Source organism: Artibeus jamaicensis, unplaced genomic scaffold, assembly GCF_021234435.1.
Source record: "Artibeus jamaicensis isolate MK-2021 breed Jamaican fruit bat unplaced genomic scaffold, CSHL_Jam_final contig_387, whole genome shotgun sequence".
Lineage (NCBI taxonomy): Eukaryota > Metazoa > Chordata > Mammalia > Chiroptera > Phyllostomidae > Artibeus > Artibeus jamaicensis.
Window position 1 is genome coordinate 11,719,507 of NW_026521812.1, and position 16,039 is coordinate 11,735,545.

A 16,039-nucleotide genomic window follows, 5' to 3' on the forward strand; every position below is an offset into this window, starting at 1 on the left:
GGGTACTTTCTACATTAGTCTTTATATCTAAACATCTATTCTACTTACTTGCCATGCCAAGACATTATGAATTTATATCCCTGGTGTCTTTCACAACTCCAATTTGTTCCGAGTATGAAATACCACTTATATTGGCTTGAAATTCTATTCTAAACTTAGAGCCCACATATCTGTGTAGGATGTAAAGTTGACAAAACACATACTTTTTTCCTAATGCAAATCTTACGTACATTGGCTTTCAGGTCGTTAAGCTGACACAGTCGGGGGTGTGTAAGACAGAAAATAACTCCTGTGAAATGAAAAGCTAAGGAGTGAAGAAAGAGAAACAGATCTATTTTGCTAAATGGAATTTTTAGAGATACAGAGCAAATGGTTCTATTTTGTTTTGAAGGAGACTAAGAAAAAAAATAAGGTATTTAAAATGAGAGTGGATATATGTTAGGGGGTTAAGGAAAGCTGACAATCTGCCAATCTTGACAACATTTAATAACATTCAAATTAATTATAATATTGAAAATGGAAAACTCTGATTTCAAATAAATAATGAATAGCAAAACCAGACACAGCTCTGAGGTGACATGTGATTTTCATGAGGATGGGAACATCTAACATTTATACAGCAGTTCGTATTCTCAAAGTCATATATCAATGACAACTGTAAAATTCATCTTTAATTTGAATTGATGAAATACTCTGCAGGGGTAGATTCAGGAGGTAGTATATATACTTCCCTCCCTAAATAAAATGAGACAGAAAGAGAAGATTTAGATAAATAAATGCTTAAAAAGTGCTAATACAAATTGAAGTCAAATGCCCTGATATCCAATCATTTGAAATGACTTATCTTGATAGGTATATTTTTGTTATTTGTTCACATGAATATTCATAGTATGTCATAATTCATCACATATTGGGAAGTTAAGGGTAATCCATATTCTGAAGGTAAAAGGACTGACTTATAAACATAAACTGTAATCCTTAGGCACTACTTTAAATAACAGCGTTTAGATAATGTATTTACTCCAAAATTGTCATCTCTGTTGTGCGTTGGCTAGACTTCAGCTAAAACTTTTCTTCAGGGACACACATGCTCAGAGACTTCAGTTCAACTAGCTACTTCTTTGCTCCCATGTTCCATCTATTCATACGGCTACGGAGAACTCAAAAACAGTCCCATGGTGATTTCATCCCCAGTAATGGTGTTTGAGTGCGATGTCACTGCCATCCCTAACTCTTCTCCCTTGCAGTGAACGATGGCCAAAACCCTCAGCAGGGAAAAGATGCAGTAGTGCCCCATGTCGCTGCCAGGCCTGACCCACGCAGCCTTGCAGACCTTTCTGCCTTTGGCTGACTGCAGTAGTAATGGCAAGAACAATTCTGAAAGTCACATAAATGTGTCAGAACTGCCATTTTCCTGGATCTGTAAGTGACCCTGTGTGGAATAGCTGCTTACTTAGCTGGAATACCTCCCTGGATTTTAAACCGGAGAAGAATCTAAGTTTTGTTTTTGCTTGAAAGGTATATCTGGATGCCTTTTTCTTTTTTTTGTTTTTTTATTTTTTGCTTTTTAAAAAAAAGTTTCCCTAGCTAATATAAGTCTAAGCTTGCTGCTATAAACTTATGGTTCCAAACCCACCTGGCCTTTTTGTAGAATGCTGCAGTTCTTTAAAATAAATATATATATATTATTGATTATGCTATTATAGTTGTCCAATTTTCCCTCTTCATTCCCCTTCACCCTACATACCCTCTCCCACCCACATTCCTCCCCTTTAATTCATGTTCATGTGTCATAAGTTCTTTAGCTTCTATACTTCCCATACATTCTTGCCCTCCCCATGTCTATTTTCTACCTACCGTATGTGCTACTTATTCTCTGTACCTTTTCACCTTCTCTCCTCCTCCCACTCCCCTGTTGCTAATCTTCCATATGATCTCCATTTCTGTGATTCTGTTCCTTTTCTAGTTGTTTGCTTAGTTTGCTTTTGTTTTAGGTGTGGTTGTTAATAATTGTGAGTTTGCTGTCATTTTACTGTACATGTTTTTTTTTTGTCTTCTTTTCCTTAGATAAGTCCCTTTAATACTTCATATAATAAGGGCTTGGTGATGATGAACTTCTTGAACTTGACCTTATCTGAGAAGCATTTTATCTGCCCTTCCATTCTAAATGGAAGCTTTGTTGGGTAGAACAATCTTGGATGTAGGTCTTTGGATTTCATGACTTGGAATACTTTGTTGCAGTCCCTTCTTGCCTGCAAGGTCTGTTTAGAGAAATCAGCTGACATTCTGATGGGAACTCCTTTGTAGGTGACTGTCCCCTTAGCTCTTGCTGCTTCTAGGATTCTCTCCTTCATTTTAATCTTGGCTAATATAATGATGATGTGCCTTGGTGTGTTCCTCCTTGGGTCCAACTTCTTTGGGACTCTCTGAGCTTCCTGGATTTCCTGGAAGTCTATTTCCTTTGCCAGAATGGGGAAGTTCTCCTTTATTATTTGTTCAAATAATTTTTTCACTTGTTGCTCTTCCTCTTCCCCTTCTGGTACTCCTATAATTTGGATGTTGGAATGTTTAAAGATGTCCTGGATGTTCCTAAGCCTCTCCTCATGTTTTTGAATTCTTGTTTCTTCATTCTTTACTGTTTGATTGTTTCTTACTTCCTTCTGGTCTACCCCATTAATTTGAATCCCAGTTTTCTTCCCATCACTATTGTTTCCCTGTGCATTTTCCTTCATTTCACTTATTATAGCCTTCATTTTTTCATCTAATTTGTGACCAAATTCAACCAATTCTGTGAGCATCCAGATCACCAGTGCTTTGAACTGTGCATCTGATAGGTTGGCTATCTCTTCATTGCTTAGTTGTATTTGCTCTTGAGCTTTGATCTGTTCTTCCGTTTGGAACATTGATTTTTTTTTGTCTTGTCATGCCTTACACAGTGAGGGGTGGAGCCTTAGGTGTTTATCAGGGTGGGGCAACCCAGTGGCTGGGTTGTGAAGCTGTATGCGGGGGTGGGGTCCAAGAGGGAACAATAGGGCTTGCTCAGTTCTCTCTCAGATTTCAGTCCTTTCTGCCACTTCCCACAAGCAAATTGGGCCTTTCTGGTGCTGATTCCCATGTGGGTGGGCTTGTGTACATTATAGGGTCTCTCCAACAAACTCTCTTGTAAGGCTGGGAGCCTCTCCCTGTGCCTCAACCCCCACAGGTGTTTTTAATTGGCATTTTGAGGCTTTATTTCCCCTCACTGGGACCCTGGGTTGCAGGGTCTGTCTCGCTTCCCAAATTCACCTGGTTTATCAACGTGCAAATGTGGGACCACCCAGTCAGCCAGCTGCCTTGAGCACAGTGCCTCACTTCACAATCGCCATCTCGCTGGGTCTGCCTGCTGCCATCTTGCCACCCAGGGTTTGTCAGTTGCTGCCTTGGGTGCCTGGTGTCACAGCTTTTTTTGTCAAGACCCGACTCCACCCCACTTACCAGTCTGGATGAAAGTCTCTATTTTATCTCCTTTGTTGTCGGACTTCCATACAGTTCAATTTTTTTGTCAGTTCTGATTGTTATTTTGTATCTAAATTGTCGTTGTCCTTCTTTTGGTTTTGCAAGGAGGCACAGTGTCTGTACCTATGCCTCCATCTTGGCCGGAAGTCAGAACACTGCAGTTCTTAAGAAGCTGCCACTCTCTTTGCTTCTGCAGCTTGTTCAAACCTGCAGGCCTCTCTTCAAAATGTCATCCTAACCTCCAATCCTTGCTTTCTCAGCAGATAACCTTGACTCATAGAGAAAAGGGATGCCATCAGGCATGAATGTTTCTAACTTTCCCCTTTCCCAATTCAAAAAAATTATCCATATTTGTCTCAATCTTAGTTCTTTTCACCTTATTAAGAATTTTCATTCTTTTAAAAAGTACTCTCCACATTATCTCTAATTTTACTAATTAATCTGCCTAAAACTTTCTCTATTGTGTATAATTTTACTGTCTCCTATATTATTAATCTCTCCTCCCTCATTCCTGTATCCCTTCTCTCAAATGATAAACATTACCAAGACACTTAGATCTTAAAAAAATGTTCCTCCTCTACCCTATGTCCCCTGTAATCCTCCATTCATCTTACTCTTTTGCTTTTTATATGAGCTTCCTTGAAGTATATTTTAGTTATTTTTTCATTTTGGTCTCTCATATACCCCACATTCTGTAATATGGCTCCTATTTTTTAGGCTTCCTTGAATTGTCTTAGGAAAATTGTGATAATCCCTTTGCTGAATCCAGTACTTTGAAAGGTGAATTTGATTGTTCTATATTCTTGCTTAACACATTTCAGTGTTATTCTAAGTGACAGTTAAGTATGAATACCTTAGTATGCCTTATAAAATACTTCAGTCTGTGTCTCTTATTTATTCTCCCATTTCTTCTGTAGTTCCTCTCAAGCACCCTGTGACTAAATCTTACTGAACTAGTTAAACTTAATTATGTTTAAATCTTTATATTTTTTTCTGTACTTGGGAAATATGTATTCAACTGAGCATTTATTTAAATAATGTATTATACTTCAAGATCCACCTCTAGTAGTTCCTTCCTTGTAAAGCCTTACTTGTTGGATTAAATCTCCTTTTCTGTCACCCAATGCATAGTGTTTGCTCTAGAACTTATCACACTGAATTCTCATGCTTGGTATGTCTTACTTACTCTTCTGCAAAACTGTGAGCTCCTTGAAGGTGAAATCCTTCTTCATCTTGGTATCACTAGAATCTAGTGTAGCGCTGATGGCAGAATAAAAGGCTAATATAGATTTAGTGAGCAATGCAATGATTATAAGTTATTTCCTTATTTTTAAGTAAGCTCACAAAGTTAGTGACTCCAGGTGGTATTCAGTAATGATACACCAGATACAACAGATTATATTGTTGATAGTCCAAACATCAAAATGTAAAGAACAAAATGATGACTGTAAATTTTTTTAAGATTAGCATATGGAAATACCCATTTAAATCATTTTTCAAGAGGAAGAAATTTGTATCTAAGAACTGGTCAGCAGATATTTTATATAAAAAAGGTATATGCTTTTGTAAGAAAATAAAAAGGTATAAATGATAAATTGCTTTTGAATAGCAGCCAGGCCCTCAAACTGGTCATAAATGATGGATTTTGGAGCATAAAGCAATGATCTAACTTATGGACTTCACAGGGACCTTCTACTACAGGATATTGCAGGTCCTCATAAAGTGGACAGTGGTAGCGGACAGAAGCCAGCTCCTCGGGGAATGGAATCTCTAAGAAGGAAGAGGCATTCAAAGCCTTTTTAAATTGGAGACTGGATTGACGTAGGCAAATTTCTAAGAGAATGTTTGACAATGTCAAATGTGTGTGAGGAAAGAAGCCTGATATTGGAGACTCAGCTATTCATGAGTCAGAGTTAAAGAGAGGAAAGTTTTAATTGCCCTGGAATGTCTTCTGTCATTTGAAACGAGCTGGACTACACAGTTTCTAAATAATCAGATGGTAAGCCAAACCTATGGAATGACTTTCAACCTTTGATTAAAGAAATGAGTACAGGTCATTTAGAGAAGGTCGTGAAGACAGAACAAGATTTTCCGTGACACAAATAGAACACAAAACAATTGAAAATGAACTCAACAGCAGTGCTGAGATTAACAAAGATTAATGAACTAATAGTTCATTTGAAGCTTTTCTTGTGATTCTGAAGACTAAGTTTATCAAGGGAGCCTCAGAGGAATTTCTAGGTCATGTGATGAGATTTCAAGGTCAGATGAAAGCAAATACAATGAAATGGCTCTTAAGTTCACTTTCAGTGTTTCCAGTTTCTTCTATATTTCTTTATACTGAAGTTTAAAACAGTCAATATTTATTTTTTGCCAAGTTTTCAGTCACTTATAGGGCTAAAAGTAAAGCATTTTCCCTTTGTTTATGTCTCCTGGTAAGTTACTTCAGCCCATGCAGTGAAATAGTAGCTTACAATTTTGCTTCTCCCCCTTTTCCCCCCAAATCATTCCAGTTGGTTATTAATCTTTGTCTCCTATTAAAATAAACCTGGACACATAAGCTCACATAAAAGTTATGCATATTATTATTTTAAGATCTAAGTAATGAACACTTTCTATTTCAGTTCATTGTTCCACAAACTTACTTGCAATCTAAATGTATAATATTGTACAAATTTTCTTTATTTCTTTATTTCTATTTATCACCAGTGTATATGTAGGCTACTCAAATATAAGCTGTTTGTTTCTGTAAATTGAGAAACAGAAGATCCTGAGAAGTAACCCTAGAACTTTATTTTCTCTCAGTAACCTTCAGTCCTTGAGAAATAGAGACTTATAGTAAAAAGCTATTGATTCCAAATTATATCTCTTTCACCACTCTATTTAAAATTTTTTAAAATTATTATTTTATTTTACAATTTTCTAGTGAAAATCAAAAGTCATCAGAGCTTCTTTGGTTGCCTCCTGAATCATCTACATTCTGAAATTCAACGTCAATAACAATATTTTGTTCACAGCCAAATGTAGTATACATCTCACTGACTGTTAGTTTATGACAATAGCTGTTAGAGTAGCCAATTTTTAAAAAAAATTTGCTCTAAGTGGGAATAGTTTTATCTCTTAACTTGAATATTTAGAACACCCAGTAAAACTCACAGACTAATGATCAGTATAATCATGTCGGAGAGGGAACTGGACTAAATGAACATCTAACAAGAAAATAAACTTTCATGATTTGCATAGACTTGATCAGTTAATGACAGGAACATATGCATTGTGTGCATATGTTATGGAACAGAAAGAGCTGGTTTACCTGGCACTAGCAGAGCCAAACACTACACAGTGAGAATTTCAGTGGAGAATATTGGCTATTTTATTATGAATGATGCCACCCAGGAGAACAGGAAGCTAATTGACAAACGCTCAAACACCTCAATGGCAGGTAGGTTACAGATTATATAAATCAGGGTCATGCTCAGAGCATATTGGTGAGGTGAGGGTAATAAATCATTTCTTTAGGTCTTGAGGACAGCTCTGAAGTCTTGTCTTGTATCCCATTGTCTGGTCTCATGAGAAAGTAGCCAAAAAATTGTTCTACCTTAGGGCTCAGGAACTGCCAGAGGTTCTGACCCTGTGGTCATTAGCCAGTTCCAGGTTACTGTCTTTGCTGCCTCAGGAGTTGCTGATTATCTGTGAGAAAGGCTAGGTCTCTGAGAGGTATATATGTATGTGTGTGTGTGTGTGTGTGTGTGTGTGTGTGTGTGTGTGTGTGTAAGTAGAGAGAGGTGTATTCTATAGAGCTAGGATTAATGCTAAGTATAATCAAAGTCATAAGGACCCTAGGTTTCACATGAAGTTATTCTTGTGTGTAAAACCAGGATAAGTCTACCTGTGCCAATTCTACAAAAATAGAAAATATAAGAGTACATCAGAGATATTATGAGAAGAGAGAACCATTACTTTCATATAATAGTGAACGAGCCAATGAATAGAGTCTCTTTAAAATTAATAACACTTAAAAACAAAGACAAAAAATGAGAAATGCAAATGTATTGTTTTTAAAATTTTATTCTTTGAGTGTCCTAAAAACTGGGGTGCATACCCTTAGAAGAATGTCAGTTGCTTGGCTTGAAAAGCTTCATAGAGTTTCATGTGAAACTCAAAGGCAGAGCTCATGAATTGAGTTCAAAATAACATGAAAGAGTTCTAATAACTTTGAAAATGAGATATATACTGATTTCTTAATGTCTAATAAGATTTTAACCCATTCAACAGATGTATTTATAAAACCTTACTGTCCTGAGAACATGTTTACTGGCTAGAATATTTTTTACTCTTCTTTTTTCCTCCCAGTGTGTATAATGTGCAGTTAGTAACTGGGAATTTGAGTAACATCAAATACATGGGATTTTCATATTCTTACACTGTCATCTTATTTCAACTTTTATTAAAAGAGTTTGAGATTGTGTGTGTGTGGTTACTCCTCTGACTTAACTAATTTTGTTTAGGCCTTGACCTATGTAAATTCTTTATGAATTTATATAAAGAATTATTATTTTTTTATTTAACTGCACTGAAAGACTATGGAAGTTTCTGACAAATGAAAATGGAACACAGTTATCTTTCCTTTCTTATTTTAAAATCTTCACTGGAGGGAATTTTTTTCATTGCTTTTAGAAAGAGAGAAAGAGAAAGAGAGAAACATTAATCAGGGAACCAATCCGCAGCCTAGGTATGGGCCCTGACCGTGAATCAAGCCCGCAAACTTTGGGTGTGGGGACTATGATCCAACAAACTGATCCACACCAGCCAAGGCGACACTTATATATTTTTTTTACAAATCAGAAGCACTGTGCAGTTGAATGGAGATGACTTTGGGGGCCAAGAGGGAAAATTCTGCTTTTAGCTTACACCCTCCCTACCATAGAAAGTAGATACAAGCCCATGGCTCTATGAGCCTGCAGGGAGGAATTTGCATCTTTCCAGAGCCTGGCGGGGGGGGGGGGGGCTAATTTGTAAGAACCCCCTTTAGCTACAAGTGGTAGTATCTGTAGCAAAGTCTTACCTCTTGAGCAAAGTGTCAAACTTGTAGTCAAAAGCCTCTAAACTCACTCCTTGCTGTCAGATCTTGTATAAAATCACGTGTCAATTGAAATTATTTCCTTTTTTGTAAACTAAGTTTGTTTACTTAGTTACCTTTCCATCCAGGAGGCATATAACACCTCCTATTGTGCAAGGAATGGGGACAGCAAATGCAGAACTGCTGGCAGGGAGGAGGTCGCTGTCTAAAGAAATAGCTGCTGCAGCCGTCTTTGGAGTCGCAGACATTAAAACAACACACGTGACTTTGCTTTATGATCTCTAAAGCACCATGCAAATTCAAGGGGTTCTGACAACCAAAGGCAGCAAGTTAGGGCTCAAAGTTTAAACCACAAACATTTGTTAGGTTGAATATGAGAATAAAAGATAAGGCTAGTCAGCCCTGGAATGGTCACAGATTAGCTAGAATTTGCGAATTGGGATGCCCTTTGATTCTCCTCCTTTTAGCCATCAACCATTGAATATTTCTCTTCTCATTAACATCTGGCTAGGAGTGGAAGAGTGAAATGTTAATCAGCCAATCTGGCTAATTGTTAGCTGCTATGACCCTTTTTATTTACTTATTTATTTAGTTTGAAGTTGAGGTAGGGAAAAGCTGAAATCTTTTACTAAAATGTAGGCTATGGATTTTTATACTTCGTGTCACCTTCCCTTTCTTTTATTGAATAATTAAGTTCAGATATTTTGTTTTTAGTAAGGTATTGCAGTTAATTAAAAATCTAGAAATTCCTCTGTTCTCAAGTTTCAATACAACAACTTCATATTACATATTTCTTATTGGCTGCTGTTTGGAACATCTTCACATCCTTCAAGGAAGCTTCAGGATGTAATAGTTACAACTTTGAGCGTCGCCCTATATAAATAACTGCACTTGCCTAGTGGATTTAGACTAATGGGGAATGAAGGTGAAGAAAATGACTTAAGAGTACCCTCCCCTTTGTCTCTGCTAGACATTACAGGACCCTCCCCACACCAAATAAGGGGAAGAAGAATGTTCTAAGCATTAAGGGCACTAAGAATAAACCTGAGCTATCATGGATAAGATTACTTTCAACTTGTTATTTTATGTTTCCTGACATAGACCCCAAGATCTGTAATTATCTTAAGAAAACTGCCAGGGCTTAGACAGTACTTTTTAGTTCATTTGCCTTTTTTTGGGAGGGAGGGGGCCTGTGTCTCTTTGGGGCTGGGGAACTGGTGTGTGTGTGTGCATGTGTGTGTGCATGTGTGTGCGTGTGTGTGTGCGTGTGTGTGTGTTTCCCTAGTACCAAAGGGGAAAAAAAAAAGAAAAAGTGCAGAAGAGTACTAGGGAGATGAGGCTATTTTTATTCGAAGCTGATACTTCTGCATGAGCCACAAGTGCTGCTTGGAAAGGGCTCAGGTTGTTTCCAGGGGAAGAGCTCAGTGGAGACAAAGTTCAGCAAGACAACAAAGGAGCAGCAGAAACAGCCAGGAAAACGAAGAGCCCTCCCGGTCGTCCCACAGAACACCCCCATCAGAGTTCTCAAATCCTGCAGTGTTTTGCAAAGTGCCACTTGACCGGAACGTTTGGCCTGCCTTTTCCTTTCTGGAGCCACCATGACTGAGATTACTGCTGAAGGTATTGCTACCATTTTGCAATAGTATCAACTAGAAAATTAAAAAAGGTAGAAATTGACAGGCGCACTGACAATCAATGTGTTGACTAGACGTTAAAATGTTGTTTTTAATTAATTGGCTTGATCAAATTATTCTGTATGGGACCAGAGAAGTGGATTTGGGAACTGAGAGTGGACAGATCTGTGTGCTGAGGGAATGAGGTTTGTCTGAATTTTTGCATGTGGAAACTTCTTTGCTGTGCCAAAGTCCCCACTACTTACTAGTGTCACCCGCATCTCTATAAATAGCCATGGTCATGTATCACGGCTGGTATCTTACCTAGCACAAATTACAAGACTAGCAAGGATGGCAACCACTTGAACTTGAAATCTTACATTTAACGTTTAAACTTAGAAAATGATTTCAAGCATGTTGCCTAATAATATTTTAACATGAGAGCTTAATTTTTTTCCTTTCTAACCAGAGTGCATAAATATACACACACACATAGATTTGTATACAACTTAAAACATAAGCCCTCCTGCGAAGTTTGTTTATATTTTACTATTGCTGGATATTCAGATGTACAAGGTTTGGAATTGTACAAACTCATTATAGATCAATATGATTTTTTTTAAAAAGCAATTTAAAAGAAGCCAAATCTCACTTCTTTTTTACTTACTCATGTTTTTCCCCCCAAATGATAAATTCTATCTTTATATTAAAATATACATTTGCTCTTTCAATACTTATTCTGAAAAGGTACATGCTGTAAGTAAAGCATATAATTTTTATTATTTCACCATGGTAGTAATTGTTTTAGATGTGTAATATACATACAACATATGTATGTATGTAAACATACATATATGTATTATATTTTTTCTTAAAATAAAAAGATTCTTTAAAAGGACTAAGGCATGTTAAACCCGGTTCTAGCTGGGGTAAAAATCTGGGAGGTGGGTCTGAAACTTGCTTCTGACAGCTGTAAAAAATCAGACAGGTGGTGCTCTCGATGGCTTCCAAGTTGAAAGCTGTGCTGGTTTGTTTTTAATCAGACAACTGAAAAATAAAAAATGAGGGTAGACATTACTCTGGACACACAGTGATTTTAGAGTTGAGGATTTCTCTATATTTATAAGGAGAAATATCTTACTTGGACCTTCCATTGAGAAATTTAGTCTGGCACCCCAAATTAACAAAAACAATTACTGAGAAATTTCTAGGTATACCAGGTATTTTGCTCAGGACTTAATGTGTGTTTACTTATTTAAACCTCACACAATTCAATTAAGTAAGCATTATTATCTCCATTTTGCAGAAATAGAAATTGTAGCTCAGATGTTCGGTGACTTGCTCAAGACCACAATATTGCCAAGCTTAGAAGCCAGCTCCCTGAAACCTAGTTTATGTGTTCACTTTTCTGTAAGAGGATATCAGGTTTACTCTTCACCAATTTTAGTTGAGAATTTGCTAACTAAATATAAATAGCATTTTTCTATTTCTTAGATATTCTGAGTCATATGGCCTTTAGTTTGTCTTAAAGTGTGCTTCCTATAAAACTTCTTGCTTAGCCCTGCAGGAGTTATTAATATACCTTGGAGTATATTTCTCTATGTCTGCACAGGACTGCCAGCTGATTCAGGAGGTCACTTGGCCAGAACATTTTGGCTTGTCTATAGATTATGCTCTGTAGACCTTTACACTTAATTTATAAAACTTTTTACAGGAGAATTCCAGAGTATGAAATAGAACTTTTGCTTCTGTGGGAGAGTTTAAAGTGTTTATGGAAGACCTCCTGGAGTCACCCATTAAAATTCATTGAATCAGTAACAAATTAAAAATGTAAAAATGCTACCTAGCTCCCGGGTAACAGTCATTTCCTACTCTCTGGCCTTAACAGTTCATAGGATTTATGTCATTTAAACATCAATTTTGTGCTTTTATCATTTTCTAGAATGATTTATTAATCATATTTCTTAAATGATAGTTAGACTGCCAACTCCAATGAGCTTAACTTCTAAGGTTAGTGCCACAGTCATCCTCAGAGGTTATCTACCCAGCTTCTTGCATGCTGCTCTCCTATACCTTTTTCATCTTGTCTGCATGGTTCCTATTTGTTGTGTCTCATCCAGCCTTCTTTTAGAGGTGCACTTTTGTACACAGCCTCGGTGCACCCTGGGGCATTCTTTCTTCTCATCTTCTATATATTTTTTGCACCACTTTTGGACACATTACTGAAATGTATGCACTGCATTAGTAGCCTTGTGACATCTACTCTTCTGATTACTCTGATTCATTGATCACAAAGCAAGTAAACATCTTGTAGCACTTAAAAAGTTAGAGCTAAAGTAGCCCCTGAGAGAGTTGTAGTCCATTGTTAGCGCCTGACTTTTTGGAAACCTGAGGCTTATACAGCTATATGGCTCTCTCATAGTTGTTAATAATTAGAGGAGGTCTAAGGGTACAATTCACGTCTCCTTTGATTAATCCCAGTGCTTATTCAACCATAATGCAGGGCATGTCTCTACACTTGACTGAGTTCTTCATGTATATTTCCACTGCGTGCTCCAAGCTGGATTATTTCATGTGACAAAAGAAAGGAAATAATGCAACATATAGAATTGTCTTTTAGGTACATAGCAATAGATTAACTAGAACTAGGAAAAAGTTGAACCCCCAATGATTTTAGGAACATGACAGCTTTTAATTCTGGTCATGATAAATTAATAAAGATAATTATAATGACAATGACAGTAACAATTCTCATTTATTCAGAAGACATTATATATCAATCACAGTATGAAGCATGTTATATGATCATTTAATCCCCAGGATAGCCAAATGAAATAGATACTTTATTATTATTATTTATAGATAGGAACCTCAGGTTTAAAGATGTTAGAAATTTGCCTAAATTCACATGTATATATGTGGTATAGCTAGGATTCACACCCACATCTGTGATTATAGAATCATGTTGAATACTTCCTCTTGCTATTTGAAATTAATAGTTAGCCTGCTATTAATCTGGAGGCTAATGGGGGCCAACACTAAGCCCGTGTTCTGGTTTGGCCCATGCTACTTTGGGTAGGTTTAAGCTGGCCACAGACTGGATCAGACTCAAACAGCACTGAAGTTGAAGACTATAAATAACTTTCTATTTTCTTTCCAGAGGCTCAATTATTCCTAGACAAGTGCCAAAGTTAGTTCCCCTTCGGAGGTTCATATGAACTTTTAACCACCAATTTCAGCATCTATTTGACAGCATAAATCACTATGCAAAAATACCATTTGAACAATTTGATAATTAAGTGAAGTTTAATTAATTCTTAATAGCTTTGTTGAAAAAGTTGATTAAATATATAATATTTTCAAATTTCCAGTTAACTAATACATAGTCAAGCTATGCTTTACTATTGTAAAAGAACACAAACTTGTGTTCTTTGGGTGCAAGGATCCCCCAAATATAAGGGTATAAAATATTTACATAATGGATTCTAGTCAAAGAAGTCTATATATAATTAACTTAGCATTACTAAGACATTCAGCTGAGGAAAATTCCTTTTTTTAAAGTTGTAACATGTCATTCTCTCAACTTTTAAACTATTATACAATTTCAGGATTCAGGAGGAGGGCTATTTTACTATGCATGCATAGTCCAACCATATTTCACTGCCTCTTTAATAAACCTTTAAGAGAATTTCATAAATACTCATTTATTTCACATAATGCACTGCTTTGACAAAACCTATACATGAAAACTCACTGTCGCTCTCAAGGAAAGGTCAATAATTCACAGCCAGAGTAGTTAACAAGTATGTACACAAGTTATATCATCTAAGGCAACAGATCATGAAATTAAGAAAAGGAAGAGATCCAACTTACATACCTGTGTTTATCTTGCAAAAATCAAGAGCAGCTACTCTGGCCTGAGTGGAGATGAGTTGTGGGGAGGGTCAGGGGAGGAGAATAAAGCACCAGGTTCAAGTCTACTTAATTCCACGTTATGTTCAAGGAAAGCAATAGAATATCATTAAATCCCAGAACACATCTTGAAGTTGAAACTAATAAACCAGTGTATTTGGAGGAGAGCTGTGATGGTAAGAAGCACAGTTAAATGAAAAGACATGTGCACAGGCCATTCATGTACAAGACTGGAATTTTTTATTACATAACACTAGAGAAACCTTCAAAGACCCTTGGATAAAAGTCTGGGAACCACAATAAGGGAAACAGTTGGCAAAATGTAAAGGAAAACTTAATCAACCATTCAAATGATAGCTAGAACTAACAAAAAAATGAAAAAGGGAAAAGAAAGAAAAAGCAATGAAAGAAATATAGCCTCCAATTTTCAACAAATAGAGGGGTGATGAATGTGCTATACACTATACCATAACATGAAGTAAGCAAAACCTGGGTATGGGAGCCTACAGTGCAAACAACCCAGTTCCTTCAAATAAGTTACCAGGAACAAAAAGAGATGCCAAGGAAGCTTATAGATTAAAGGAAATGTAAAAGTAGAGCAACCCGTCACAATGTGTACAACTCTTAGTGATTTAAACAACCTTAAAAAAACTAATGAAATAATTGGAAATTTGACACAGTCTGGATATTAGATGATATTAATAAATTATGGTATTTTTAGTGGAAAATCATATCATGATTGTGCTTTAAAATTTATTTGGAAATTATGTTCAAATATATACTGATGAGATCATGCAATGTTTAGAATTGGTTTGTAAATAATATAGAAATGTAGAAATGTAGGTGGGATTATGGGCAGTATAAAATTGGCCATGAGTTAATTATGTTTGGACTGGTGATAGTATGTGGGGTTTTATTACAACATTGTCTACTTTTGTGAACATTTAAATATCTTTTTAATAAAGAATTAGAAAGAAAAAAGTTAATGCTTTTAGTAAGGGAAACCGGTTAATATGAATATTTTTTGTAATATATATGCAAGTTAATTCATTGACCACCAAATTTATTTACAAGTGCAAATTACTGTCTAAAATGAACAGTCAGTTGTTATTAAAATGGAAATCACATATGCTTGTATCAGAAAGAGGGGTCCAGAAATGGAACATTGCATTTGTAACATCAGACAAGGAAATGTGGGAATTTGTAGGTTAGTTTCATAACATTTTTCAAAATTATTAATGACATTAATTAGAGACATTAATTAATAACAGATCATTTTTAGATGATCCTTGTAAAAACCTGAAAAGTCAATATGATGTAAGTAAAAATAGTTCTAAGAAATGCTTTGATCAGAAACATCTGTATTGGCAGGGAATTAAGTGCCAAGGTCGTATGTGAATATCTCCTTTAAACACCACAGAGACTCTGAGAGGCTGGAAGGCAGACATCATATAAACGTGATCAGTTTGACTTAAAACTACTTGATCTTCTTTACTGCTCAAGGTGAATCTAGAAAAAGAGGGAAAAGCAGATTGTGAAAACAAATAGGCTGTATAGCTCATTGAAAATCAGGGAGAAAGAGCAGGGTAGAGTTGAGAGAAGGCAGAATTAAAGTAACTAAAGGCAGTGTGACAGAGCAGAAAGTGTTCAGGGTTTCAGGTCAGAAATCTGGGTTCATGAATGAGCGCTACTATTTAGCCATGTGGCCCAAGGGGCGTGAGGGGCCTTGTGGAGCCAGGGCCATAAGCTAGTGGGTGCATCTTGATTAATGTCAATCATATGGCCAGAGAATTTTGTCAACTATTTATCTTGCCATGTGGCAAATTAAGCTTGTCTTTTTAATTGTGCAAAGCATCCATGATGCAAAATCTGCAGGGAAAGTAAACAGAAAATATACCTTTGTTGTGTTAGACCTAGCTGGGTTCTATTAAGGAGCAGT

General features: G+C 36.4%; 1 protein-coding gene across 2 annotated transcripts in view; it reads left to right on the forward strand.

Moving 5' to 3' along the window:
• Window positions 1-9,934: 9,934 nt before the first annotated feature.
• Window positions 9,935-16,039, forward strand: part of LOC119045000 (triadin) — a 109,253-nt gene continuing 103,148 nt past the window's right edge. Inside the window, exon 1 of one of the 2 annotated variants that reach the window (XM_053664796.1) lies at window positions 9,935-10,195. In XM_053664796.1, the coding sequence (XP_053520771.1) occupies window positions 10,174-10,195 (22 nt within the window). In that variant the 5' untranslated portion in view covers window positions 9,935-10,173. The remainder of the gene's footprint in view (window positions 10,196-16,039) is intronic. The other variant, XM_037139627.2, reaches the window with a different exon arrangement.